This window comes from Lithobates pipiens, unplaced genomic scaffold (genome assembly GCF_037356315.1).
Source record: "Lithobates pipiens isolate NorthernLeopardFrog02 unplaced genomic scaffold, aLitPip1_a1.2 Scaffold_27, whole genome shotgun sequence".
NCBI classification, from domain to species: domain Eukaryota; kingdom Metazoa; phylum Chordata; class Amphibia; order Anura; family Ranidae; genus Lithobates; species Lithobates pipiens.
The window spans coordinates 182,108,771-182,136,128 of NW_027507788.1; the positions used below are offsets into that span (position 1 = coordinate 182,108,771).

Sequence of the window (27,358 nt, forward strand, 5' to 3'; positions counted from 1 at the left end):
TTTTTTAAAGTGCCTTTACATTCTCTTTAAATTGCCTCCAGCATTGTTTCTGTTTCTTCTTGATGGAGGCTGCCATTTTGCTGAAGCCCAGAGCCCTGACTGTAAATCATAAAGCGGAAGTAAACCCATCAATTTAACAGTTTAATAAAAAAAGTTACATTCCTGGATTGCTGTTACATTTGCTGGCAATCAAACTGTCCAACCATAAAGAGGCTGGTGTCCTAAGTGATCACTTGTGCAGTACCATGACAATTGCAGATCAAACAGAAGCAGTTTCCTTGACTGTAAAGGATGGGAGGGTTTAATTATGCTTTAAGGCTGTCAGCAGATCAGCCTCTACAAACTAGGCAGTGCCTAAAAATTCCAAGCAACTGAGCATGTGCAGAGCAGGGTGAGACAGTGTATTACTAGATTTTATAGAGGAGAGATACTTATTTGTAATAGCTATATCTGCAAAAGTGGCCAGCCTGAAGTGATCTAGCAGGACTAACATTTTCTGGCTAAAGTTCCACTTTAAAGTGGAAGTAAACCCTCCTATCATTTTCAGCCATCTTGGCCTCTGTTTAATCTTCAACTGCCATGATGCTGCACATGTGATCGTTTATAACACCAGCCACTGGATGGTTTGACAGTTTAGTTGAGAGCACAACCAATGAGACAGTTACATCTTCAGCACTTGACGGGAATGTAAGTGTTTTTTGAAACTTAAATCGATGGGTTATCTTTATCTTTAAGACATGCCAGGAATTCTAACAGCCACATTTGCTTGTGTTCTCAACTCAAATGGCTGGAGTCATAACTGATCACATGTGCAGCACCATGGCAGTCGCGTACACATGGTCGGATTTTCAGATGGGAAATGTTGGATGTGAGCTTGTTGTCGGAAATTCCGACCATGTGTACACTCCATCGAACATTTGCTGTCGGACTTTCCGCCAACAAATGTTTGCTAGCAGGTTCTCAAATTTTCCGCCAACAAAACATTGTTGTCGGAAAGTCCGATCGTGTGTACACAAGGCCGTCGCACAAAAGTTCACGCATGCTTGGAATCAATCAGAAGGAGCCGCACTGGCAAATTAACCTCCTTTTTCTCGGCTTGTCGTACGTCTTGCATATCACCGCGTTCCCACGTTCGGAATTGTTGGCCAACGTTTGTGTGTATGCAAAACAAGTTTGAGCCAACAACCTTCAAGGAAATAGCCACCAACAGTTCACATATGTATATGGTATATAGAGAAATCTGCATGCTCACCAACCGACACTTGCATAACATTAAATTAAGGGGCCTCTCCGATACAAAGTGTTCTATCCACTTTTCCAAGGTAAACAAAAAAAAATCAAAGTCGACTTTCTAATTCCCACAACTGTAATACACAACTGTATTAAACAACATACTCAGCAGTTTAAACTGGTGTTTATGTTACTCCTTGTTACACGGCAGTCATGGCCATAGATGGATCAAATCTTGGTTGACTCAGCAGGGACCAGTGAGATTCAATCCATCTATGGGCAGGCTGGTTGTACAACGAACAACTGGAGTACAACCAGCCTGTTGGATTTTTTTACATGCGATTAGTGCCGGCAGCTATAGCGCCTAGGAGTAATCATTGTGTTCTGCTGGCCGGGAAGGCTCCCTGCTGAGAGAACACAATAGTGCTGCAAGAGGGATTCCCCCATCAACACGTTTGATGGAGGAAATTGAGCGATAATCTATGGCCTGCTTAAGTTATGAGAGATCCTGGATAGCAAGCAATTATGCTGCAAGTTTGGTAGACTTGCCAGGCTTGATCTTGAGACTTGTGCAATTGCAGCAAGTCTGCATTGCAAGACTCAAGATCAACTTTCTTTGCAAATGTTCTGCAAGTCTGCTGCAAGTTCTGGTTCAGTTATGTTGTGCAATGGTCATCCCACCGTAGGGGTCACTGTGACTAAATTTCCATGCTGTAGACTTGCAGAGCTCTTGCTGTAGACTCACCACTGCAACTTTACTCTTGCTAGAGACTTGCCACACAAATTTTCTACAAATTGGAAAAGTGACAACTAGAACGTTTGCTTCAAGTGCTCTGCAAGTGTACAACTCGCCAGTGAAAATGTCCAGCAAGTTAACAAGACTTACAATTCAACACTGCCACAAATTTGTGGCAAGTTTTCCTACAGTAGTCACTTGCATGGTTGTGGGGATAAGAAGGTGCCCTTACATTTTTTAGTTACATGGTTAGAATAATGGTATATTAATTGTACTCAAACTTTTAACTTTCCTGTTTTCCCCCATCCAGATATAAATGAGTGTGTGAAGAAGAACGAGGATGAGGAAGACACATGTGACCACCACTGTCACAATCACATTGGTGGTTATTATTGCAGCTGCCGACCTGGCTTCAATCTGCACACAGACAAGAAAACCTGCATAGGTAGGTCTACAGTCATATGACAGATTCTTCTTCAGTACCATACCTGCCAATATTCTCACATCAAGTCCTATGGTGAAGCAGACCATGGCCAAATTTGATGGTTTTGGTTCAAAAATAAGGAAATTACGTCAACCTGGACAGTTTTTCCCTGTTTGACTACAGAACCCCTCCCCCTTATGTTAAAAAGATGGGGAGAAGGTGAGGTGTTCTGTTGTCCAGCAGGGGAGAACTCAGCCAGGGTGGACAACACTGCTAGGCATTTCAGCACATCAAAGGCAGCTAACTACATGCAGTTAAGATCGTTAGGCACTTTTCTGTCATTTTAATGTTTTTAGACAAAAACATGGAAAAATGTGTCTATTATAGAAATGCATAGGCTTCTTTTGTTTTTGCACACTTAAGGCCGCGTACACACGCGGGGACTGTTCGCCCAACTTTGTCCGTCAAACAGTTTCGGCAAACAGTACGCTCAAAATTAGCATGGACGGACATGGCCACACACGACGAACGAACAGTTTGCTGAAACCGTGCGCGATGACGTGAACGGCACGTACGACGGGACGAAAAATACGACGTCCTATACACTGCATTATAACTTTCGGCGTGTAAATCCTTTCTGAGCATGCGCGGAACTTAGTTTGACGAACAAGCCTACACACGGGCGGACTGTTCGCTCAAACAAGGTTTCAGCGGACAGTTTTACGGAATTTCCGAAAAACCTTGTTCGTCAAACTGTCCGCTGAAACTGTCCGCTGAAAGCCCACACACGAGCGGACTGTCCGCCCAAACACTGTTCAGCGGACAAAGTTGGGCGAACAGTCCGCGCGTGTGTACGCGGCCTAAAGGATAAGTTCACATTTTGTAACATGTTACATTCATATTCAGGGTGTAAAATGTTACACATGCACTGGCCCCCAATCTTCCATTTTGACAGCTAGAGGGGGATATTCTTCCCCCACCAGCTGACACAATCTAAAAAAGATGTGGTCATGTTCTGTGAATAAGATAGCTACAAGGTCCGACAACCTTTGTGGCTGTCAGCTTGTAGTTCTCAATGAGCTGCTATGGCGCTGTTGAGCATTGTGGTAGTTCATTGAGCTTCCGATCAGAATGTACCTGCCTGCCCATAATTGAGGTACTGGCAGACAGATACACAGGCAGTCTGCAGAACCGTTAAGGTAAGCAGTTAGTAAAGCCTGGTTATTATTGTTTTATGGTCTGTACACACTTAAAATGGTTCAAACTTTAATTCACAGGATCCTGTAAAGCAGCCTTTCTAAACCTTTTTACTCAAAAACATAGAAATAATTTTGAGATCTTGAGGAACCCATGCTAAAACAAACCTATGGGGGTCAGTAGGAAAATTGTCCTTTACTTTCGTGGCAAGTGGGAAAAATGCCTGCCTTGCAGATAGCTAAAAAGATAATTGGTATCATGCAGCTGGCTTTGCCAAGTAGTGTTTGCCCCAGAACTAACACTAGAAAGCTCAAGAGACATTGCCGTGCTCTTGAATGACTGTTGCGTAAAACCAAATGCCTGCAAGACTTCACCCTATATAAATCCGCACTTCTAAAATACAATTCCTGCCTCCATGCTGCCAAACAAGCCTACTTTGTCTCTTTTATTAACCACTTCAATACAGGGCACTTAAACACCTTCCTGCCCAGACCAATTTTGAGCTTTCAGCGCTGTCGCACTTTGAATGACAATTGCGCGGTCATGCTACACTGTACCCAAATGAAATTTTTATCATTTTTTTCCCACAAATAGATGGATAGGCGGCACAGGTGGGCATGGATAGGTGGCACAGGTGGGCACTCATAAGCGGCACAGGTGGGCACTCATAGGCGGCACAGGTGGGCACTCATAGGCGGCACAGGTGGGCACTCAGGCGGCACAGGTGGGCACTCATAGGCGGCACAGGTGGGCACTCATAGGCGGCATCGGTGTTATACTATAGTAATGGATGCCAATCAGTGCCAAACAATAATGCATGCCAATCAGTGATGCCCATTGTGGGCCCTGATTGGCATCCATTATGGGCACTGATTGGCACCCATTGTGCTGACTGGCATCCCTGGTGGTCTAGGGAGGATTATGACCTTTATTACCTTTTCCCTGGTGGTCTGGGGGCATCCCTGGTGGTCCAGTGTGGGCATCCTCGGGGGGGCTGTGCTGATAATCGATCAGCACAGACCCCCCCCTGTCAGAGGAGCAGCCGATCGGCTCTCCTCTACTCGCGTCTGACAGACGCGAGTGAGGGAAAGCCGATCACCGGCTCTTCCCATTTACACTGTGATCAGCCGTGATTGGACACGGCTGATCACATGGTAAAGAGTCTCCGTCGGAGACTCTTTACCGAGATCGTAGTTGCTGGGTGTCAGACTGACACCCCGCAACAACGATCGCCGCGATGCGCGCCCCCGGGGGCGCGCAGCGGCTCATAATCCTGATCACATCATATGACGTCCGGTCAGGATTATGAAACCACTTTGCCGCCGTCAATTGCCTATAGGGCGGGCAGCAAGTGGTTAATACCTTGGTATCCAGTCCCTGTCGGCTCTTCTCAACCTTTAACTCTCTCCTTCGTCCACCACCCCCTCTACCCAGGGGCGTAACTAGAAATCACAGGGCCCCATAGCAAAATGTTGTATGGGCCCCCCCCCACCCAGGGGCGGATCCAGATTCTAGTCTCGGGAGGGGCACTGATAGAAAATACTTTTATGGGGGGCAATTTATTGGGGCAATGGCTGATGTTGGCGCTTCAATTATCACGGCACCATTTGTGTTATGGTGTCAGGATGATTGAAACACATTATTTCTATTATTACATTGTTATAGAAAATTAAATAGTTCAACTCACCATAATGCAGAATCAGTGGGAGCCCCGAGTGCGTCACCTGCCACCAGATGCAGATTGTCACTTGTCACAAGTTGCAGATTGTCCACCTGCCACACATTGCGGATCGTCCACTTGTCACGTCACCTGCCACCCATTGCGGATTGTCCACTTGTCACGTCGCCTGTCACACATTGCAAATCGTCCACTTTCCACATCACCTGCCACCCATTATGGATTGTCCACTTGCCACGTCACCTGCCACACATTGCGGATTGTCCACTTGCCACGTGACCTGCCACACATTGCGGATTGTCCACTTGCCACGTGACCTGCCACCCATTGTGGATTGTCCACTTGCCACATCACCTGCCACTCATTTCAGATTGTCCACTTGCCACAAGTTGCAGATTGTCACTTGCCACACATTGCAAATTGTCCACTTGCCATGTCACCTGCCACCCATTGTGGATTGTCCACTTGCCACGTCACCTGCCATACATTGCGGATTGTCCACTTGCCACGTCACCTGCCACCCATTGCGGTTTGTCCATTTGCCACGTCACCTGCCACCCATTGAGGTTTGTCCACTTGCCACATGACCTGCCACACATTGCGGATCGCCCACTTGCCACGTGACCTGTCACACATTGCGGATTGTCCACTTGCCACGTCACTTGCCACCCATTGCGGATTGTCCACTTGCCACGTCACCTGCCACACATTCTGGATTGTCCATTTGCCACGTCACCTGCAACACATTGCGGATTGTCCACTTGCCACGTCACCTGCCACCCGTTGCGGACTGTTCATTTGCCACGTCACCTGCCACAAGTTTCAGATTGTCCCCTTGCCACGTCACCTGCTACACATTGCAGATTGTCCACTTGCCACGTCACCTGCCACAAATTGTGGATTGTCACTTTCCTGCTAAGATGGGGAATGGGATTGTCACTCTGTTTGCCAGTCTAAGTCAGGCAGCAGAGAGATGATGTGATCTCTCTGCTGCCTGCACAGTGAGTGAGGGCGGAGCTGTCAGTTTGCAGGGCGGGCGCCGGGTGGTGAGAGATGATGTCATCTCTCTGCCCCGCCACCCGCTGATTGGCCACCCACTAAGCCTCCCCGCTGGCAGCTTCCCCGACAACCCCCCACCGCCGCCGAGTCACCTGGCTGTGTCCGCTCATACAGTCAGTGTGACTGTATGAGCGCCGAGCGGACAGGCAGCTCGGCGGCTCACCCGCCGCCCGCTCACCGGGCCCTCCTCAGCTGCGGGCCCCATAGCGACCGCACGGGTCGCTATGGCGGTAGTTCCGCCACTGCCTCTACCCACTAACTCACTCACTGCCCAAGAGATTGCCAATCACTTCAAAGACAAGATTGATGCAATTCGTGAGGACACCTCCACTGTGTGTACATCTTCCCCACCCAGCATATTTTTCCTAACAGCACATTCAACACTCTCCTCTTTTGAATTCGCTACTACTGAAGAGATTACAAAACTTTTGTCAGATGCCTACCTAACCAATTGTCCCTTGGATCCTGTTCCCTCACACCCTCTTCTTCTATCCTATGCTCCCTCACTAACATCTTCAATCTCTCCCTCTCTAGTGACACCTTCCCTTCCCCTAAAACATGGGCAGATCACTCCCATACTTAAAGCCCTCACTGGACCCCACCAACTTGAACAACTTAAGACCCATCTCATTGCTCCCATTCACCTCTAAACTTCTAGTCTACAACCGTCTTAGCTCCTACCTCAGTGAAAATAACCTTCTTGACCCCTTACAGTCTGGCTTTCGTTCGCAGCACTCCATGGAAACTGCCTTACTAAAACTCACTAACGATTTACTAACTGCTAAAACCAACAGCCAGTACTCCATACTCCTACTACTTGACCTCTCCTCAATAAACTTCATTCCCTTGGCCTCCGAGATTCTGCTCTATCCTGGTTCTCTGCCTATCTATCACAGCGCTCCTTCAGTGTCACCTACAACACTGTCTCCTCCTCTTCATTGCCCCTTTCTGTGGGGGTCCCCCAAGGCTCTGTTCTTGGACCCCTTCTCTTCTCTATCTACACCTCCTCCCTTGGTCACTTGATAACCATCGATGGCTTCCAATACCACTTATACACCGATGACACCCAAATCTATCTGTCTACTCCTCACCTCACTCCTTCAGTCTCCTCTCGCCTTACTAACCTGCTAACTGACATATCAGCATGGATGTCGCACAACTTCCTTAAACTAAATCTCTCTAAAACTGAGCTATTAATATTCCCCACCACCCGTGCCCCCCTCCTTGACTTTTCCATCAAAAGTAACAATGCAACTATCAGTCCCTCCCCTCACGTCAGGGTACTAGGTGTAATCCTAGACTCTGACTTGTCATTTCAGCCCCAAGTCCAATCGTTGTCAAAAGTTTGTAGAATTCACCTCCATAACATCTCTAAAATTCGCCCCTTTTTAACAAATGAAACCATCAGCTCCTCATTCACTCCCTTGTTATGTCTTGCCTTGGCTATTGCAACTCCCCTCTAATTGGCTTGCCTCTCCATAGGCTATCCCCTCTTCAGTCTATCATGAATGCTGCTGCCAGACTTATACACCTTACCAACCCCTCAGTGTCTGCCAACCCTCTCCTCCAATCCCTACACTGGCTCCCAATCACCCAGCAAATGAAATTCAAAATACTAACCACAACATACAAAGCCATTCACAACTCTGCCCCAAGCTACATTACCAATCTTGTCTCCAAATATCACCCAAATAGTCCTCAAGACCTCCTACTCTCAAGCTCTCTCATCTCCTCCTCTCATGCTCGTCTCCAGGATTTCTCCAGAGCCTCTCCCATCCTCTGGAACTCGCTACCTCCACCTGTCTGGCTATCCCCTACTCTTGCTACCTTCAGGCGATCCCTGAAAACTCATCTCTTCAGGAAAGCCTATCACGCCTCTAATCTTTTACCACTCAATCAGCTCATTCCCCACAGTCACAACCTTTTGTACCACCTGCCCCACCCTATTAGATTGTAAGCTTTTCTGAGGGCTCTCTTAATCTTCTTGTATTTTATTGTATTAAAACTGTATTGTCTCCCTTTTTATCCCTTTTATATTGTAAAGGGCTGCGTAAACTGTTGGCGCTATATAGATCCTGTATACTAATAATAATAAAATATGCAGGTATTATCACTAGGGATGAGCCGAACACCCCCCGGTTCGGTTCGCACCAGAACTTTCGAACGGACCCCACGTTCGTTACGAAGGCTCTATATACTATTATTATAGCGGTATGTACTGGGTACAGAGCACGCAGACAGCACGCACTATCTCCTAACACTACTGACTGCAAGCTCTATTATTAAAGAAAGATAGATCACTAGCTATATAGGTGAGGTGAATATCGCGGTGTATACTGCGGTCAGGGCACGCAGACAATAACCAGAAAACAGCAGAGATAAAGGGGTATATACAGATGTATACTGTGCTGTGCTGGAGGCACACACAACTTCCAATAACTCCTGCAGATGGCAATTGGGCTCAAATAGAGAACAGCTATGTAGGTGGATTATAGCGGTATGTACTGGGTACAGAGCACGCAGACAGCATCTCCTAACACTACTGACTGCAAGCTCTATTATTAAAGATATATAAATATAGTGAAGTGAATAGTGAATATAGTGGTGTATACTGCGGTCAGGGCACAGACAATAACCACTACACAACAGCAAGATAGGAAATCAGCCAAAAACGATCGGTGTGTACTGTGTTGAAGGTACACAGAACACCCACTGCTTCAGATGCCAACACACTACACGAGGCCGCCTCAATGGCGGCCTTATATAGTGTGGGGCGTGCACTACACAGCCTGAGCTATGATTGGCCACAGGCAGGATGCTTGTGGCCAATCATGGCTCTCCTCGCTGCTGGCGCTGCGATTGGCCAAGCATGCGGGGTCACAGTGCATGCTTGGCCAATCACGAGCCAGCAATGCACTGCGCCATTGCAGTGCATTGTGGGCCGTGCGCGCCACACGAATTTTGACGCGAACGGACCAAGAGTTCGGATTTCGCCGAACGGACGAACAGCCAATGTTCGAGTCGAACGTACGTTCGACTCGAACACGAAGCTCATCCCTAATTATCACATTGGAGATCAATCATCCACAGCTTATGGAACCCCCTAGCAACCTCTGGTGAAACCCTAGGGTACCACAAAACCCTGTATGAGAATAGCTGCTGTAAGAAATAAGACCCTGTACAGTAGGGATGAGCCGAACACCCCCCCAGTTCGGTTCGTACCAGAACTTTCGAACGGACCGCAAATTCGTACGAATGTTAGAACCCCATTGAAGTCTATGGGACTCGAACGTTCGAAATAAAAAGTGCTAATTTTAATGGCTAATATGCAAGATACTGTCCTAAAAAGGGTTTGGGGACCTGGCTCCTGCCCCAGGGGACATGGGTCAATGCCTAAAATGTTTTTAAAAATGGCCGTTTTGGCGGGAGCACTGATTTTAATGACGATTAAAGTGAAAAAAAAAGTGAAATATTCCTTTAAATATCGTGCCTGGAGGGTGTCTATAGTATGCCTGTGAAGTGCCATGTGTTTCCCATGTTTAAAACAGTCCCTGCGCAAAATGACATTTAACGGAAAAAAGTCATTTCAAACTGCTTGCGTTTTTAATGTAATATCTGGTTCCGGCAATATGAGTGAAAATCATTGAGAAAAATGGCATGGGTAGCCCCCCCTGCCCATTACCAGCCCCTTTGGGTCTTGTACGGATATTAAGGGGAACCCCGTACCCATATTAAAAAAAGGAAAAACGTGGGGCCCCCAGGCCCTATATATTCAGAGCAGCAGTATACAGGCAGTATACAGGCGGTGCAAATCGGAGAGAGAGAGTGTACCCAGTGAAGAGGAGTTGGGAGTGACATGTGGAGCAACAGCCATAGCCCCATTGTGTGAAAGATTTGGGATCGCCTGAGGGGGAACCGCTACCCGGATATCCTTTGATTGTTTTTGCCTGTGGTGACCCTCTGTAACGGGGGGGTCGCTCGGATCTGGTGAGGAGCCAATTCATTCATTTGGTGATGGGAAAAGCACATTATACTCCTGGAGAAGATTATTAATTTGTGCACTTCCAATTCAGCTACTCATACGAAGTTTTTCTTCACTGGTGTTTATTTACCATATGGACACTTTACAGCAATAATTTGTCATATAATCATATGGACATTACATAGAGTTTTTCAAAATATTTTTCTTGGTAATTTATTTTATGCACTTTTTCAGTTTTAAGAAAACTTTCATTCTTTATTTTTAGGGGTATACACACAGAGATCTATACAATCTGTGCTGTGTTTGGGTGTTTCACATCATTGACACGCACTTGCGTCTTATTTTTGTATTTAATTTTATATATTTGTATATATAATAGTATGCACTATATTTTTTGAGGTGGCCTTAGAGACATTAGGATACTAAGGTTTATACTGTGGGTTTAGCACACACACATATCCCATTCACTTTGGGAATTTGAGGTTAGCGCAGTTCTCTATTTTTCTTTTCTATGAACCACTTTCAGACCGGACCAATTTGCTGGTCAAAGACCAGACCACTTTTTGCGATTCGGCACTGCATCGCTTTAACTGACAATTGCGCGGTCGTGCGACGTGGCTCCCAAACAAAATTAACGTCCTTTTTTTCCCACAAATAGAGCTTTCTTTTGGTGGTATTTGATCACCCCTGCGGTTTTTATTTTTTGCGCTATAAACAAAAATAGAGCGATAATTTTGAAAAAAACGCATTATTTTTTACTTTTTGTAATAATAAATATCCCCCAAAAATATATAAAAAAACATTTTTTTCCCTCAGTTTAGGCCGATACGTATTCTTCTACATATTTTTGGTAAAAAAAATCGCAATAAGCGATTATTGATTGGTTTGCGCAAAAGTTATAGCGTTTACAAAATAGGGATAGTTTTATAGCATTTTATTAATAATTTTTTATTATTATTTTTTTTACTAGTAATGGCGGCGATCTGCGATTTTTATTGTGACTGCGACATTGTGGGGGACCCATCGGACATTTTTGACACATTTTTGGGACCATTGTCATTTATACAGTAATCACTGCTATATAAATGCAGTGATTCCTGTGTAAATGACACTGGCAGTGAAAGGGTTAACCAGTGGGTGGCAGTGTAGGGGTTAAGTGTTCCTAGGGGTGTGTTACTAACTGTGGGGGGGTTGGGCTTTCATTTAGTGTACACTGATCTCTGCTCCAATCACATGGAGCAGAGATCAGCGTCACTAGTTGCTAGGCAGAATGGAAAAATGTTGTTTATACAGCATTTCCTCCATTCGGCCGCTCCGTGAGACGATCGCGGGGATGCCCGCGGCGATCGAGTCCGCGGGTCCCGCGACCGGACTCACGGGGGTCCCGACCAGCGCGGGAGCGCGCCGCCGCCGGCGCGCTCCCGATGGCACAGCGGCAACGAATATTTGACGTACATGTACTCCAATATGCCTGCCCGTGCCATTCTGTCGACGTACATCGTCGTGCGCTGGTCGGGAAGTGGTTAAAAAAAGAGCAATATAGCTAGCTATATAGGTGGATATAATGGTGAATACTGCGGTCAGGGCACGCAGACAACACCCACTACAGAAGAGCAAGAACGCAAAATCGGCCGATAACGAACGGTGTAAACTGTGTTGAAGGTACACAGAACACCCACTAACTCCTACAGACGCCAACACACTACACAAGGCCGCCGTGCTGGCGGCCTTATATAGTGTGGGGCGTGTACTACACAGCCTGAGCTATGATTGGCCACAGGCACCCTGCCTGTGGCCAATCATGGCTCTCCTCGCTGCCGGCGCTGTGATTGGCCAAGCATGTAGGGTCACAGTGCATGCTTGGCCAATCATGAGCCAGCAATGCACTGCGATGGCGCAGTGCATTGTGGGGCGTGAGTGCCACACGAATTTGGCGTGAACGGTCCATAACGTTCGGTATTCGCCGAACGGGTGAACAGCCGATGTTCGAGTCGAACGTATGTTCGCTCGAACATGAAGCTCATCCCTACTGTACAGCAAAGATCTGGGGCAAAGTGTTCTTGATACAATTGTGGACAGGCTTAGAAATTCCTTGCTAAAGGAGATATTGATGGCCAACAGTGCAAGTGACTGTAAATGAGGATTGAACACCTTTCTTAGTAGAAATGACATTTTCAACTACAATTAATAGAATTCATCAGTGAAGTAATTGATATAGGGAATTAAGCTGTTGATGGGGTGAAATGGATATCTGCTATCCCCATTGTGAAGATAAATTGGTGGATGCCTCACTGGGCTTTTAATTTGATCTTCCTCTGGATCAACAATACCTTTCGAATACGCTTAGGCTGATTATACTTTTTCCATCCTTACTATTTTCGGATGCTTAATAAATCCACAAAACTTGATGACTGTGGATTGTAGTAACAATGGACCTCTACCAGCAAATGCATGTACAGTACCTATGGTGGTACCATAATTCCCCAACCTATATCAGCTAAGACACCAAGTTCAAATGTGACTGCAAGAGGTGAAATGTATGAAGCATTGATCTTTGGAGATTCAGGTCCTAAAGGAATTCTGTCACTTCACAAAGAAAGTAATAGTGAAAACATCAGAACATAGCCCTCCCCCACCAGGCATATACAGTGCCTTGCAAAAGTATTCACCTCCTTGGCATTTTTCGTGTTTTGTTGCCTCACAACCTGGAATTAACATGGATTGTTTGAGGATTTGCATCATTTAATTTACAGAACATGCCCACAACTTTGAATATTTTTTTAGTTTTGCTCAAGAATATCCCTGTATTTATCACCATCCATCTTTCCCTCAACTTTGACCAGTTTCCCAGTCCCTACTGCTGAAAAACTTCCCCACAGCATGATGCTGCCACCACCATATTTCACTGTGGGGATGGTGTTCTTTAGGTGATGTGATGTGTTGGGTTTGCGCCAGCGCCAGACATAACGTTTTCATTGATGGCCAAAACGTACATTTGGGAGTTTCCCACATGCCTTTTTGCAAACTCAATACGTGCCATTTTGTTTTTTGCTGAAAGTAATTGCTTTCTTCTGGCCACTCTGCCATAAAGCCCAACTCTATGGACCGTATGGCTTATTGTCATCCTATGTACAGATACTCCAGTCTCTGCTGTGAAACTGTGCAGCTCCTCCAGGGTTAACTTAGGTCTCTGTGCTGCCTCTCTGATTAATGCCCTCCTTGCCCGGTCTGTGAGTTTTGGTCTCTTGACATGTTTGCTGTTGTGCCATGTTCTTTCCATTTAGTTATGATAGATTTGATGGGGCTCCTAGGGATCATCAAAGATTTGGATATTTGTTTATAACCTAACCCTGACTTGTACTTCTAAACAACATCGTCCCTTACTTGTTTGGAGAGTTCCTTGGTCTTCATGGCAGTGTTACATAGTTACATAGTTACATAGTTACATAGTGTTTGGTTAGTGGTGCCTCTTGCTTAGGTGTTGCAGCCTCTGGGGCCTTTCAAAAAGGTGTGTATATGTAATGACAGATCATGTGACACTTAGATTGCACACAGGTGGACGTCATTTAATTAATTATGTGACTTCTGAAGGTAATTGGTTGCACCAGAGCTTTTATGGGCTTCATAACAAAGGGGGTAAATACATGCCAATTATAATTTTTTATTTCTGAAAAATAGTTTTATATATCTATTTTTCAAATTTTACTTCATCAACTTAGACTATTGTGTTCTGATCCATCACATATAATTCAGATTAAAAAAACATTGAACTAAAGGCTGTAATGTAACAAAATAGGTAAAAAGCCAATGGGGTCAATACTTTTGCAAGGCACTGTACACTTACCCAGCCATGCTCCCTCCCTTCCTCCCCACTGCAGTATGCCTGCTGGTCTAAATTCCCATGTGAAGTGGTGCCAGAGTTTGGACAAGGGATGGCATACTCCACATGATGGTGATGGGTCCTGGTGATGGCTGCTCAGGAAGGGGAACTTTCACACAGATAAGGATATGTGCGCTCCCAAACCCAGAATATCCGCTCTATTAGTGAATGCTCTAGCAGTGCAAGAGGGCAACAAGGTAGCATGGCTGAGTAAGTATAAATGCCTAGAAGTGTTGGGCTCTATGCCTCCTCTAAATGGGCAAAGAAATAGTGTCCCTTTAAAAAACAATTCTTTATAGTTTTTTTTTTATTTGCCGAGTTGTTTAAAGGCACAGTCTGCCTGTTGCAAAGATTTAATAAATGCTTCCATATTACCAAAATAAAAAAATGTGCTGTTATTACCTTTTGCATTGAAGCCTGCAGGGCATTACACCCATGATCATTGTTTGCAAAAGTCAAGATATCAGCCATACAGGGAGTGCATTGGTTTTAGTCAGTTGGCTGACTTACAGACTTCCATTGTGAGAAAACTGAAAATTGTTATTACTTACCATAATTTTCCTTTCCTGGCCCATCCTCATGTCAACCCATAATGGGTTAACACCTCCTTTGGAGCCCCACATGACCACACGTTTCAAGCTGAATAAAAGACAGACCCTCTCCCATCTAAGATGTTCGATAACCTAACCTGCGACAAGGCACAAGGGAGGGAGTCCTGTGCTGATGTGAGGATGAACCAGGAAAAGAAAATTACGGTAAGTGATAAAAATTCTCAATTTTCCTGGCCCACCTCATGTCAGCACATAACAGATATACCAAAGCCAATATAGGGCTGGAGAGGACAAATGAAGAGAGACACTGACAATGAAAGAAAAGCTGATAAAGCCAGAAAGAATTGATCTCTCTTGTTCCAAACTTACTGGTCGCATATTTAGTTTGTAATGTTGAATAAAGGCCGCACCAGACCTTCAAGCTAGTCCTTACCTATATCTTCCAGGCAATTCTGGCCTAACTGTCGAAAAGGCTGCCACCCCTCTTGTCAAATAGGCTTGCAATTGTTTCAGAGCAGAAAGGCCTACTTGCTGCATGCCAATCAAATCATCCTTGTAACCCAAGATTGGATGACTCTTGAGGGCCTGATGGCTAAATGAAAAGATTGTACACTTTCCTCCTTTGACCAAGTACAGGGTTAGTATCTTGACCATGGTTAAGAAAACTGAAGTCTTCCTGTTGTGCACTCAGTGCCTCTTGTGTGAAAACTCGGAGAGACTACTTCCCAGTTTTTCTGGAAACTGGATACCACTTTAAAATTTAACTTTGGAGATAGACGTGGTATCCCTATCTCTGGTAAGAAGCAAAAGGAGAAAAAAAAAAAAAAAAAAAAGACACCAAAGGGCCCTTACAGGAAAGTGTTGCAATCTTCCACATCCATCTGTCTGAAGTAGTTGCTGTCAGGAGAACTAGGTTTACCGTGAGGTACTTCAATCTACTACTCAGATCCAAGCCTAAGTCACACAGAGGGAACAGGGATTTCCCTCAAGGTCATATGTATTGTCATCTGAAAGAAGCATCTGGTCACTGGCTTTTGCACCCATCTGTTGTCTGTGAAAAGATAAAGTAGAGATCTGTACCTTAAATGGAGTTGTATGCCAGACCAACCTCTAGCGCTGACTATAAAATGTCAAGGATATTGGCTAGAGCAGGAAACACAGGAGAGAAAGCTTTTGATGAGAAGACAAAACAGACTTCTTTCATATCCTCTCCTATGTAGCATTCATAGATGATCTTCTGGTCACCAAGGTCTGAACAACCTCAGATGAGAATCCCTGCACCTATAGTGTAGCCTATTCCATAGCCAGGCTATTAAGAGCAGTCTCATTGGATTGGGGTGCTGTTACTGACCTTGCCATAAAAGATCTCATTTGATCAGAGACAAAGATCAAACAGAAAATTCCATGACGGTGTGAATCTATCTTGTATGATGGAGTCTTTGCATTGGTAACCTGTTTAAGAAGCTGCATGTTCAGTAAAGTCTCCCTGAGAAGAAGTACTGCTGGAACACACCATAGGGCCAATATTGGTATGAGGCACTTGTTGAAAAAATATTCTGCCTAACCGAACCAATAATTGGATTTGCTTCCCTTGGAAGAAGGAAAAAAAGACTAATATTGGGTGGACTTTATACGGCACATGAGTATTCAATCTAAAAAGTATTAGAAATATTTTATTATTTAATTATCAAAAATGTCATACACATAAAACAGTCACATAGGTACAGCAATTATTTGAATAAAACATAGTATTGCTTGACCCATATTGCCTGACCACTGATATTCTCCAGAAAAGTATATAATACAATAGATAACAATACAAAGCCATTGGTTTGGTCTCCAGTAGTAGAAAAATATTCAGAGTCCCAGAGAGTGGTGTCAGGTATGTGGGTCTGTATTTTTAGTTAACAAGATAGCTCGACATGTTCAGCGCTGGTTTAGCGCTTCTTCAGGAGCGATTCGCACGTAGGATTTGAAAAGCTCTAAGTGTAAACATTTTTCAGCTTGCTGGTAAGCAAGCAAAAGATGCTGTGGAAATGTTCATGGCTGAAGTCACTTTGTATATACCCTTCACAATTGAGTGCGCCTTTAACCACAGATAAAGTACCAAACGTTTCGCTGAATATTGAAAAAGTATATACTGGACACTTAGATCAAATGGCCAGACCAAAGTATCACCCGCTAAATTGCAATCTCCTGAAGGAGAGTGAACACCTCCACCATAACTGAATCCTGCTGCATCAATGACAGAGCTATACCTACGAAGGTATACGTGATACTTGGGGAGTCTGCGCTTCACCACGCTCCAATTGCCTTGCACTTGTTTCTTCAGATTGTGGACTCCCCAGCCCCAGAGACTGGGATCTGGCTTCAGAATCATCCTATGTCCTGGGCTGAGAGGCATGCTTCCGAAAGATGCACAGTTCGATGTCCAAAATTCCAGTTCTTGTTGCATTTGTATAGGCATAAAGATTTTCTGATTCATAGACAGCCCAGCTCATATGCTAAAGAAGGCAAATTGAAATGCCCTCATGTGCCACCTGACCCAAGGTACCACCACTGCCAACAAGATCTTCAAAAAGATTCCGGGGCTGTGCCAATTCTGTAAAAGGCAGACACTTGAACTGGAAGTGACATCTGGCCACCGCAAATCTCACACGCCTCTGGTGCCCGACATTGATCGGTACATGGAAGTATGAGTCAGCCTGTTGATTGAAACCAACTTGTCCACCTGCCGAACTGTCCTTGTGACTGTCTGCATGGACTCCATCTTGAACCTCTTGGTGTGTATGAACATATTTGATTCCTTCAAACTGAAACAGACCAGAAGGCTCTTGCCTTAGGTACTAGAAAAACTGGGGAAAAAGATGATTTTAAATGTTTGGCCTCACTAGCATAATGGCACTGTAACAGTATAAAAATCTTGCAAACATTTTCTTTTCTGAGATCTGTTGGACATAAATTAAATGGATTCAGCTTTAGAATTCTCCATTGTACTCCCACCTGTCTTCTGGACCCACTGGTCTTTGATGATTGTCATCCAAACCCTCCAGAAGGAGGCTACAATCAACCGCACTCAGGCCCTCTGGCCCCAACTGGAAGAGCCTGGTTGGGCGCACCTTCAAAAAAGACTTTCCAGCCATCTTAGCAGCTTGCTCTGGACTTTATTTCATGTCAAAAGTAACTTTGAGACATCACCACTGTGATATTTTAAATCTGCAGCCTGTTCTATAAGATTTGGCCTCCTGCACCCTCTGAAGTTCAGTGTGCTTGAGTGAAGAATGGCGGCTTCCTCTTACTAGTCTGTGGCCACAATCCAGACTTTTCCTCCGGTCATTCGCTTAATTGCGTTGTTCAGCGTTTGGCCAAACAACAACCTCCCCTTATAGGAAATGTCGAAGGCTTGTGTAGATGTTCCGCCTGCCCTCCAGTGGCGTAACCACAATGCTCTCATAGCAGTGACTGAGTGCGCCAGCGTTTTGTACTAGGTCTATCAAAAGCAACAACCAAAAGTCAGTTGCCAGGTTCCACTCTTTCCAGAAACTGTGCCAATTCTTGCAGTTTGCAGTGTTGAATGCAATGCCATTTCTAAAGTTTATATAGTGAAGTTAATTCTATTGCTGGCTGGCAGGCAAAATCTGTGACTGTATAGATTCTGTGCAAGCCTGATGGCCAGATCACCACAATTTCTGTGTTCCAGATGTGTTTCTGCATGAGTGTTTTTAATGCATTCTCTATACTTATGTGAAAAGACCATCCTTCACTAACGAGCACTTTATGCTCTATCATTATGGGAAAATACCATCCTCCATTAACGAGCACTTTACACTCTATCATTATGGGAAAGGGCTATCCTTTATCAAGGAGCGCTTTACGCTCTATCATTATGGGAAAAGATCATCCTCCATCAGCGAGCGCTTTACGCTCTATCATTGTGGGAAAAGACCATCCTCCATCAACGAGTACTTTACGCTCTATCATTATGGGAAAAGACCATCCTCCATCAACGAGCGCTTTACGCTCTATCATTGTGGGAAAAGACCATCCTCCATCAACGAGCGCTTTACGCTCTATCATTGTGGGAAAAGACCATCCTCCATCAACGAGTACTTTACGCTCTATCATTATGGGAAAAGACCATCCTCCATTAACGAGCGCTTTACGCTCTATCATTGTGGGAAAAGACCATGCTCCATCAATGAGCGATTTACGCTCTATCATTATGGGAAAAGACCATCCCCCCATCAACGAGCACTTTACGCTCTATCATTTTTTGGAAAAGACCATCCTTCATCAACAAGCAATTTACGCTCTGTCTTTATGGGTGTTGCTTGTAGCATGGATATTTACTTCATACTTTCTGCTATAGCCGCCTTAATAGGGCTTAGAATTTTGCACAAACACATCCTTGTGAGGCAACCTGTGCAATTTCATTTCTCTGCCACTGTAGACTGCATGCAGGCCCAAAATGCACCCTAAGTTTGGTGAGGCATTTTCTATAATGCTGGCATAAATGCATGAGCCAATTTTCTGCATCCTGTCCCTTCACAGGGTGAGTGGAAACAACTCCTTTAGAGTTTATTGACCACATGCTTAATGAATGTGACAACCTGTTAGATGTCATCGTCCTGATCAGGATAAAAATGATCGTTGGCGGGTCTTATGTTTTTTGGAGTGTTTGCTCCTAAAATAATGCAAAACACCATAATTTGCATAACTTCCTTGAGCACTCTTTTAAAAACCATGTCCTACGTTGCACCCTCCTACATTTGCCAATCTTCTGTGCCACTAACAGGTGTGGCAAGCTCATATTTGCACAAAATATATGGAGAAAAACATATTACCTATCACCAAAAAACAGGTACACTGTCTCCTTAAGAGCCATCTGCCTTCATCCACTCACTTCAGAAGCTGCAGCAGGTGAGCTGCAGACAGCAGGCACAGTCAGAGTCTGAGACAAAAAACAATCAGACTGTCAAACCCACAGAAGTACACAGCACAGCAGGGGAGCCAGGACAGCACATCCAGAGGCAGACAGGAGACTCAGAATCCGAGGTAAGTCCTTTACCTGGCAGGACTGCAGAGAGAGAGGGAGAGAAACCCTATCCTCTGCAGACCTCCAAGATCATTTACACCATTGCATGGCATCTGGCGGTTCCCATCCTTTGCTGTCCATCTCCCTGCACCCTGTGACACCATTCACAGCCGCACTCGTGTGCTGCATATAAAAATACAAAAAACAAAACAAAGGGAGAGGCAATGATGACATTGCAGAGCTCTTATAGTACCACACCTGTACAATATCAATGCTGTTTAAGCAACATTTTGCCCCCGGCTTGGCACAAAAAGGCACCCAGTTTTTTGAAGGATTTACCTTTAGCATTCGGGGTCTTCCAACTCCATGGGAGGCTGAAGGGGGGGGGGGGGGTGCAGCAAACAAATTACTTAACAACTGCAATCAATATGTGGCCTGGAGCATGACCAAAAAAATAACATCTTAGTTGGGGGAGGGGATGTCTTTTATTAAGCTTGGAACATGTGGTCAAAGGAGGTGTTAGGAAAGAGCAGTAAAGCACAACCACTGCACAACGCATAGTAGGAGTAGAGTAGGAAGTAGAGCCTGCATATGAAACTAGCAAATATGGCTGCCACCATGCACAGTACATTTGTAATTACTAATTATTCACATAAATAAAGGACATAATATTTGTATAACGCACATTGATCATGTACATCAAATTGATTTTAAAGCGCACATGTGCCCAGGCTATGGACATTTAAGTTTTTCCATATCTTAATCAAGCAGTAAAAGAGCTTTAAAACCAGCACTGACTTTTCTAGCTGCTTCTTCTTTGAAATAATGAAATCTTACAAATCATCAAAAATCACAACAAAGACTAGGGTTCGTTCACACCAGCCCTTTGCATAGACAAGTCAATTTGTCTTAGTCCTATTGCTTCAGTTCACATGAATGCAGTATGTTGTAGGGCGTTACATTTTTGTGCAGCGCATTTGTGACGCGCTATAACTCATCACAACACACCGCCATACATAGAGTAAATGAAGTGTCAACTTCATATTTCAATATTTTTATTAAATGTTCAGAAGTTCTGAAGTCAACAGTAGAAGTAGAAATAAAAGCTTTTAAGTACAAAGATCAGTATAAAAAATGGTACCCACAAATATACAGTGGTGTGAAAAAGTGTTTGCCCCCTTCCTCATTTCCTGTTCCTTTGCATGTTTGTCACACTTAAGTGTTTCGGAACATCAAACCAATTTAAACAATAGTCAAGGACAACACAAGTAAACACAAAATGCAATTTGTAAATGAAGGTGTTTATTATTAAAGGTGAAAAAAAATCCAAACCATCATGGCCCTGTGTGAAAAAGTGATTGCCCCCTAAACCTAATAACTGGTTGGGCCACCCTTAGCAGCAACAACTGCAACCAAGTGTTTGCGATAACGTGCAATGAGGCTTTTACAGCGTCCTGGAGGAATTTTGGCCCACTCATCTTTGCAGAATTGTCCTAATTCAGTTACATTAGAGGGTTTTCCAGCATGAACGGCCTTTTTAAGGTCATACCACAACATCTCAATAGGATTCAGGTCAGGACTTTGGCTAGGCCACTCCAAAGTCTTCATTTTGTTTTTCTTCAGCCATTCGGTGGTGGACTTGCTGGTGTGTTTAGGATCATTGTCCTGCTGCAGAACCCAAGTTCGTTTCAGCTTGAGTACACGAACAGATGGTCGGACATTCTCCTTCAGGATCTCTTGGTAGACAGCAGAATTCATAGTTCCTTTTATCACGGGAAGTTTTCCAGGTCCTGAAGCAGCAAAACAGCCCCAGACCATCACACTACCACCACCATATTTTACTGTTGGTATAATGTTCTTTTTATGAAATGCAGTGTTCCTTCTACGCCAGATATACTTGGACACACACCTTCCAAAGAGTTCCACTTTTGTCTCATCGGTCCACAGAATGTTGTCCCAAAAGTCTTGGGGATCATCAAGATGTGTTGTGGAGAAATTGAGACGAGCTTTGATGTTCTTTTTGCTCAGCAGTGGTTTTCTCCTTGGAACTCTGCCATGCAGGCCATTTTTGCCCAGTCTTTTCCTGATGGTGGAGGCATGAACGCTGACCTTAACTGAGGCAAGTGAGGCCTGCAGTTCCTTGGACGTTGTTGTGGGGTCTTTTGTGACCTCTTGGATGAGTCGTCGCTGCGCTCTTGGGGTAATTTTGGGCGGCCGGCCACTCCTGGGAAGGTTCACCACTGTTCCATGTCTTCGCCATTTGTGGATAATGGCTCTCACTGTGGTTCGCTGGAGTCCCAAAGCTTTGGAAATGGCTTTATAACCCTTTCCAGACTGATAGATCTCAATTACTTTCTTTCTCAATTGTTCCTGAATTTCTTTGGGTCTCGGCATGATGTGTAGCTTTTAAGGATCTTCTGGTGGACCTTACTGTGTCAAGCAGCTCCTATTTAAGTGATGCCTTGATTGTGAACAGGTGTGGCAATAATCAGGCCTGGGTGTGGCTATAGAAATTGAACTCAGGTGTGGAGAACCACAGTTATAGTATGTTTTAACAAGGGGGGGCAATCACTTTTTCACAGAGGGCCATGATGGTTTGGATTTTTTTTCACCTTTTAATAATAAACACCTTCATTTACAAATTGCATTTTGTGTTTACTTGTGTTGTCCTTGACTATTGTTTAAATTGGTTTGATGTTCCGAAACACTTAAGTGTGACAAACATGCAAAGGAACAGGAAATGAGGAAGGGGGCAAACACTTTTTCACACCACTGTAGCTGATAACATATAATAGGCAAGTTCAATTTATCAACAGGGTTATGACACCATAGAACCAATTTTCCACCAGATATGCATCTCCCTGATATAAGAATTGTAGGTGGAGTGAAAAGCACAAGAGAAAATAACCATCATACTGGTGAAAATAGTGGAAGATCAGCCTTCTAACAAGGTTTCAGATAGAAATAAAATAAGTATCCATTGCAGAAATAGCCAAAAGAGGAAAAAAAAGAAAGGGGGGGGGGGATCTTGTTAGGCTATGTGGGATAAATGGGAACATTGCACAAAAGAAGAGGGATGAAGAAAGAGAAGGATTGAGAACGTATTGCCTGTATCTGCAGAGAAGGTGAAGGGGGCCACCCCAGGATCCACTAGTCAATAGATATATATGTAATCCATGGATCCCATGTCTTATCAAATTTTGTGGTGGTATTATGGAGGGTAGAGGTGAGCTTGTCATTAACCATAATCCAAAGCTTGTATTTGAGAAGCAAAATGATACCCCAGCTCTACTGCCAATATGGTGACCTATGAACTGTGGACCGGTGCTCTAGCCAGGATGTTCAGGCCCCAAAATGCAGTACTTGAATCAGAAAAGGACTGGTGAATCGGATGCTCTTGAATAAAAGTCCTTTATTTGGTTACATGGGTACATAGGTACAGGCTAGGCTGACGCGTTTCGGCTATGAAGCCTTCATCAAAGCATACATGTTTGATTTAAAAACTGATATTTATAACAGAGTAAGCACTCCAAATGGGGCAGGTGAATCCTAATCAGAGCAATCAAAACAATTAAAAATGCATCTATAAAAAAAAGGACAGAAACACAGCAGGCATATGAGGGACATATCATGAACAAATAAAGCATATTCAAAATTGTGCAATAAATGTATCAAACAATGCGACTATGTTAAAGAATGCGATTATGTTAAAAAAAGATTTATGTCCATCCTATAATTCAAACCAAATGGCTTTATAGTATTGAGGGTATGGATCCACCACAGTTCACGTTTAAGCTAAATACGATGAGTGTCACCTCCTCTTGCTTTTTTTTAACCTGTTCAACACCAAAAAAGGAAAAAAAAATTCAAGATTACCATGATGGAATTCCCGGAAATGTTTTGACACATTTGAGATATTTTTAGCATTAATATTTGTAGTGTCATTCACATGTTCCGAGATTCTAACTCTCAATGGGTGTACAGTGCACCCAACGTATTGTAGACTGCAGGCACTACACTGAATTACATATACCACCGATTTAGAGTTGCAGTTTATGTACTGTTTGATGGTATATGTTTTCTTGGTAGAAAAAAAAAAAAAAACTGACATCCTTTTTAATGTCTATGACACTGCCTACAGGTGTTGTGGCCACACATTTAGGAACCTACGTTGGAAAGCCAGGTCTGTGATTTGTTTGACTTCTGGGAGCAAAACAAGCTGGGTGACAACATACTTCCCAGACTGGGGGCCCTAATATAATCCAATTAACCTTGTATTTGACGTATTCAAGCGGTACCACAGGCTGCTTCTGAAGTTTCCCTATCATTATCCTAGCTGTTAAAGTAATATACAAAATCAACTGCTTAGATTTCTTTGGGACCTCAGGGGGTAATTTCTGTAATAAAGCGAATTGAGGAGATTTTCGAATATGTAACAGAATAGATGAGGATACAGATTCTGATCCAAAATCTGAGTCCTTTTGGGCATTGCCACCAAATGTGGCACATGACCTGAGGCTGTTTAAAACAGATGAGGCCATCGGGTGCATTTGCGCAATTCTCATGGTCACTGGGCGACTACTTAGTAACGTATTATAGTTTATTCTGTCAGCATTGAGAGTTTGGATAGCTTGTTAGTGATTTCTTGCCATTTGGTTAATTTCAAGGAAATGTTCATATCTGTTTCCCAGAGCGTCATATAGGGAAATTTGCAGTTCAGGTCTGTCAGAGGCAAGTATAATGAGGAAATGTGGCCTTTTGTCAGATCTATGGACTGGCAGGACAATTCAAAGGATGTAAGAGTCAGGGGCACCATAAGTAATTTAAGCCTGAGCAAAGGATGTTATTTGATTACAGCAAAAAGCTTCAGTCAAAGGCATGTGGAATTTCTTGTGATAGCAAAGTTTGCGGTTTATCGACCCCTGAGCATGGGCGTAGCATAAGGGGTTGCAGGGATCACAATCGCAACCCTGCCCCTAGCTCCCGGGGGGCCCCTGCAGCCTCCCTGCCATATTATCATATCCTCCACAAAATCCAGCTCCAATCTGCCCAAGGGCTGGGGAGAAGCTGTGAGACATTTCCTGAATGGAGAGGAGTACAGGGTTAGAGCAGCCCAGGATGGGGAAGTGTCTGTGCTGTGTGCTGGCAACATGGAATGGTAACCGAGCTCAGCGAGGCAAGAGGAGGAGAGTGCCATCCTGTAGCCACGATGGGACTGATGTTACTGGTGAGGTAAGACACCGCTCAGTGTCTCCTAGTCACCAGCTGGGATTCTCTGTACTCCCCCACCCGGGGATGTCTACTTACCCCACTTCCCTGACAACTGGGGAAAAAACACACACCTCTGGGATTTGACCTTCCCCCAACACCTGCCAACACTGACAGAGAAACCTTCAGAAATTGCTAAAAAAAATCCATTAACACCTCCTCGGGGAGCCCCTGAAGGGCTGCAGGCTCCAGATTTTGTGTCACATGGCTTTGCCCTCATAGATCTAAGTTGCCCCCCCCCAAGCCCCCTGACCACCCCCTCCACCCTGCATGCTATGCCTGGCTGCTGAGCTCCTTTCCCATTACAGCACTCTACACTGTTTCTCCTCCGCAGGCTTTCCTTTACAACACAGCCAGTCAGCCAGGATCTGCATAGTGTGTATCTGCCTACTGCAACTACACTGCCATTCCAATCAGAGAATTTCACAGGTCAGAAGGGCAACATAAAAGCCAGATACACCTTGTGAAGACTGACAGACTGTGTGTAAATGATTGAGATTTCAGCCCTGTGTAGTGGGGGCTGTATGGTGCTGGCATGGGAAAGAAGCTCTACCAAGTGACCTGCCAGGGGTCCCTGTCCTCTGTTTCTCCAGTGGTCATCCCTGTCCTCTGATGTAAAGAGGAACTCTGGGAACTCAAAACTCTTAAGCCACTTTTGAGAATCTTTCCGTGCGGTGGATGTATCTGCGCGCACGTTGGAAGTAGTGTGGGGGGGGGGGGGCAGATCAACTTTTGCATCGGAGCCCACAGCCTTCAAGCTACGCCTCTGCCCCCAAGGATTAAGTTGAAACAACTCCAAAAACCCAAGAAGGCAGGGGGGCTAGCCCTACCCAACCCTTGGCTCTATTACATAGCAGCCCAGCTCCAACATATTGCCTGTGTTATCCCCAAGGAAACTACCAGGTAGGGAGGTAAAGGAGACCCAACCATGGCCCTTCTAACACAGGTCACAGGAACATATAATGTAGCCATGTGTCTGGAAGCATTGGCTTCCGTTAAATCTAACAAACTCTTCCCTACTTATGTCCTAATTCAAAAGATATGGAACAAAGTTAGACAGCTACAGGATGTCACTGGTTTCATTGGCTATAGTCCAATTTGGGACAATAAATACCATGAGGAACTACAATCCCTTACATGTGCAGCAAGATGGAAATCCTATGGTATCACACACCTGGTGAATATCTTTACTAGCAGAAAAATGTGCTCCTTTCGAGAATTACAGGCTAAATTTGGGCTGCCTCAATCCATGTATTTCCCTTATCTGCAGCTACAACATGCAGTGAGATCGCAGGCGGGCGGAGTCCTATGGATACAATCTCCGGCCCCTGTCCTCCACTACATGACGGAAGTATCCCAGATTTTATTCCATGCTAATGTCCATATTTCAAAACAGCCTCCCAACCAGAGTAATCACCAGCTGGGAGAGCGATGTGGGTACATTTGAGGAGGACCAATGGGAGGAGGTACACAATACAATTGTGCTATCTTAATACAGCACGTCTGTCCCAGCTCTTTAATGTCTTGCAGGTACATTTTACACCTGCCAGATTGTACAGGATGGGCATCCGAGAAAATTAATTCTGTAGGTGCTCTAGAGACCATGGAGACCTTATCCACTTACTATGGCTTTGCCCAAAACGGCATCTCTATTGGAAGGGAGTTATTGCAACCATTAATCAGGTATTTCAGGTCAGTGTTCCACTAGACCCCAAACAGTGCATTCTAGGTATCATAGATGACTAATTGAAGACAACCTGGAGCAGGCAATTACGAGGGCTCTATTCCAAGCCAGATGTTGGTCTAGATACCTGGGTGGATCCCAACATCAAAGTTGTGATCTCTCCAGGGTCAGGACCAGCTGATTGACATCAGCCGACAGAGGGCTTTAGCTTTTTGTTGGTTGAAAATGGGTCACAGCAGTGCAGAATGAACTACACTCCTGTGATCCATAGAAAAAGTAGGGCCCTACTTCTCCTTTAAATACTTTAGAACAGTGGTCATCAACCATGTCCTCAGGGCCCGCTAACAGGCCAGGTTTTATGTATTACCTTGGGGAGATGCAGACTAGAATAGTGCAATCATCAATGATATCACCTGTGATGTATTTCAGTTATCTTGCAAACCTAGCCTGTTAGTGGGCCCTGAAGACAGGGCTGAAGACCACTGCTTTAAAATACAACACCATACAGATTACAATCTGATTATTTAATCTACTTCAGATCTATTAACAAGTGCCTGTCAATTTAATTATTAGAATTTCTCTACCCTCATAGGGATATGATTGGTTGCTAATCGTTACTGCCACTGGCACGTTG

General features: G+C 44.4%; 1 protein-coding gene across 3 annotated transcripts in view; it reads left to right on the forward strand.

Annotated features, from left to right (window-relative positions):
* MASP2 (MBL associated serine protease 2) overlaps nt 1-27,358 on the forward strand; it is a 96,711-nt gene that overhangs the window by 26,867 nt on the left and 42,486 nt on the right. For all 3 annotated transcript variants that reach the window (XM_077457979.1, XM_077457981.1, XM_077457980.1), the window contains exon 4: nt 2,277-2,411. In XM_077457979.1, coding sequence (XP_077314105.1) covers nt 2,277-2,411 — 135 coding nt within the window. The remainder of the gene's footprint in view (nt 1-2,276; nt 2,412-27,358) is intronic.